At 41.5% G+C, this 3,193-nt stretch overlaps 1 protein-coding gene across 12 annotated transcripts in view; it reads left to right on the forward strand.

The window, feature by feature from the left end:
• Positions 1 to 3,193, forward strand: part of LOC109546943 (protein turtle) — a 129,394-nt gene that overhangs the window by 107,428 nt on the left and 18,773 nt on the right. For all 12 annotated transcript variants that reach the window (XR_007280310.1, XR_007280309.1, XM_048661022.1 and 9 more), the window contains 3 exons: positions 1,028 to 1,236; positions 1,290 to 1,497; positions 2,312 to 2,533. Coding sequence is in view for 10 of the 12 variants with exons in the window: in XM_048661022.1 (XP_048516979.1) it covers positions 1,028 to 1,236; positions 1,290 to 1,497; positions 2,312 to 2,533 (639 nt within the window). In the remaining 2 variants the exon portion in view is untranslated. The remainder of the gene's footprint in view (positions 1 to 1,027; positions 1,237 to 1,289; positions 1,498 to 2,311; positions 2,534 to 3,193) is intronic.

Consider the following 3,193-nt stretch of genomic DNA (forward strand, 5'->3'; position numbering starts at 1 on the left):
TTCCACGACTGCAAGGATGTACTCAGTCGCATTTTGGAGAAGCAGGTTGCCATGTCGGACGAACTGGGCCGAGATGCTGGTTCTGTTTCAACGCTGCAGCGCAAACATCAGAACTTCATGCAAGACCTGCAGGCGCTTCAGAACCAAGTGCAACAGATCTAAGCGGAATCGGCCATGCTTCAAGCCAGCTATGCGGGCGACAGAGCGAAAGAGATTACAAATAGAGAACAAAAAGTGGTGTCTGCGTGGGCCAGTTTCCAAATGGTTTGCGAGCAGCGCAGAGGAAACTGGCCGATACTGGCGATCTGTTCAAGTTCTTCAACCTGGTGAGGACGCTGATGCAATGGATGGACAACGTGGTGCGCCAAGCGAACACCAGCGAAATACCGCGCGACGTCGGCGGCGTTGAACTGTTGATGAGCAATCAGAAGAGCCCTCAGGGAAAATTTAAAGTTGTCCACATTCACCGTTTGGCCAGATATAACCATGATCCAGGAATTACCTAATCGGGACTATCAGGGTTTAGAAGGGGGGCAGTGTAACGGAAATGGCCTGGGGTACGCACGTTTTTAATGGGGGGATCGAAATTCATGGTATTTCAGTAAATGGGAGCCCCATTTGCGCCCCATTTACTGTCAAATATGACACGGACAAGCGGGAAGTTTCGCACCTGTTCTGGAGATTTCGAGAACCATCTGGGTTACCTGGAGGACACTATATAAGCGACGACGAGAACGAAACAGGAGAGAGTGAAGTGACAGGAGCGACCGGGTGCAGAAGAGGTTAAACCCCCCGAGTCGGAAGAGCGAGTTTTCCGTCTGTTATTGTTATTGTTTCTGAAGTTGACGGTAATTTTGATGTTAGTTTGTTCCTGTTCCGTATTTAAAGTTATACCGAGTTGAATAAAAGTTGGAAGCTGAATAAAGAGTTTGATACCCGGCCAGCCACGATACAATATGATGATAAAAATGGCGTTTCTTTAAATCTACTCCCGTTGGAAATGCTTCTATTTAAACTTCTTCCATAGACCCGGCACGAGTAACATTCACTCCCACTGTACAATACCTGCCCTTCCGATTGGCTGGCGTCATACAGTGCTACATCAAATCCAACCCCCCACTGCAATATGTGACTTGGACGAAGAGTCAGCGCGTACTCGAGCCATATCAGATAAGGGATGTCGTGGTGATGAACAACGGCTCCTTACTATTCACTAGAGTTAACGAAAACCATCAGGTAGATCCGCAGGTTAAGTTTTGTGCAGTCGGTTTTTAACTGTTGACTACTAGGGTCAGTACACGTGCACTCCCTACAATGCACATGGCACCAAAGGCGCTTCGGGGCCAATGGAGGTTATAGTGAAGAAACCTCCCATTTTCACTATACAGCCTGAGGCAATGTACCAGAAGAAAGTGGGAGAAACTGTCGAAATGCAATGCGATGCTGTTGGAGCTGAAAGCACCAAGAAGCCGACCATACAATGGCAAAAGAGAGATGGTAAGTCGAATGATTCTTCTTCTTCTTCTTCTTCTTCTTGAATGAAACTTGAAAATTGGACAGTGTACGGAAGTCATTGGGAGCAAGCTATCTAAATATTTTCAAGATGGCCACACTTCCCGTTATACCGGAAGTAGCAATCAACTTGCTTATTTTAAATGGAACACCCTATATATTATCTCATTTTTGAATTCGACTCCACATTCTAAATATGTTCCATGTATAATGCAAATAACACAAATCAGTGGTGTAAAGAAATAATTTTCTCTTGCAATTTGAGCCTAAGTGCGTCTTCGGGTACCGTCTAGGTGACATCTGTGTTAACCTTCTGATAAATAATTCGTTCTTTGTTGCGAAATAAAAGCACTCTAGCAACCGGTTATGGACCGGTGAGGAAATGTTATCTTTAAAATACAAACATTTTGCAGCGAAATATCCAAGAAAAGAAGAATTTATTGAATCATGGTTTGTCACGTCAACATATCGCGATAAAATTACTAACCTTGGCGTTACGCCCTCACGCCTTTTCCACGTGATAATCACTTTCTTTGCTCACTACTTGACTCGGACACAGTGTATAAAAAATGTATCCAAATGCAAAAATGTAGCAACAATTCTCATGAATATGAAACTAATTGGAGTAGAATTCAAACAAACTGCAAGCGGCAACTCTGACAAATCGTTCAGCATAATCTTTACTCAAAACTTGTCGGATAAAGTTATAATTAAAATTTCAATTTACATCTGCTGATGTTTGCGTGCCTCGCATGAACTATGGGAAATATTGGGAAACTTTATTAATATCCGTTTTCAGGTTCTCCTCTGCCGAAGGACCGCCTAAAAATGGATGGAGGTAACTTGACCATTGAGGGTTTGCGCCGATCGGACTTTGGGTTCTACCAGTGCGTAGCCACCAATGAGGTCGCTTCTATCGTTTTTTCCACTCAACTGGTGGTGGAAGGCACTCAACCACATGCACCCTACAATTTATCAGGATCATCCACGGAGTTTAGTGTTACTCTCGGCTGGATGCCAGGTAAGAATTGTTGTTATTTTTATTTGGTTTATTTCCGAGCAAGTGGTTGTAATTGAAATGTTCAGAGCCAACAGTTGAATATGGTTTAATGTCTCTTTTGTGTCTGAACAATCTGGTTATAAACAACTTTCAGAAGGGATTAAAATCGGTTCTGAAAGCTTAGCACTAATATGGAAGTTTTCCTGTATCCACGTCAATATTCCGAGTAGGGTTGGTGGGTATTTAACGTAATCGCTAAAATAACAGTAACTTGTAACCTGAATTATTATTATCAGTTTTTTGTTCTTTAAGTAGTTACTTCTGACCCATGTTTTGTTTTTGATTTTAGAATATTTTATTTTAGGTTTATCAATGTTAAGGATTATGTTTTTAATAAAGGAAATCATTATACAGGGTTGCTCATTAGTGCGTCAAAGTGCGATATCTCAGTAAATATGAACTTTACAAGAAAATACGTCCAACGAAAGTTTTTCACGTTTAAAAGGTCCACATTTTAAAATTACTTTGTGTACAAGTGGACAGTAATGTTAATAAAAAATAAGATCAAAAGTATTATGTGATAATCAACGGTGTGACATTTGTATTTTCTGGGCTCACCTAATTCGATAGAAACATACAGACGTTTGTTTTTTGTTTCCATGGTAACATGTACCCGGTTAA

Source organism: Dendroctonus ponderosae, unplaced genomic scaffold, assembly GCF_020466585.1.
Source record: "Dendroctonus ponderosae isolate FM_Combo_2020 unplaced genomic scaffold, Dpon_F_20191213v2 Dpon_F_20191213_1, whole genome shotgun sequence".
Lineage (NCBI taxonomy): Eukaryota > Metazoa > Arthropoda > Insecta > Coleoptera > Curculionidae > Dendroctonus > Dendroctonus ponderosae.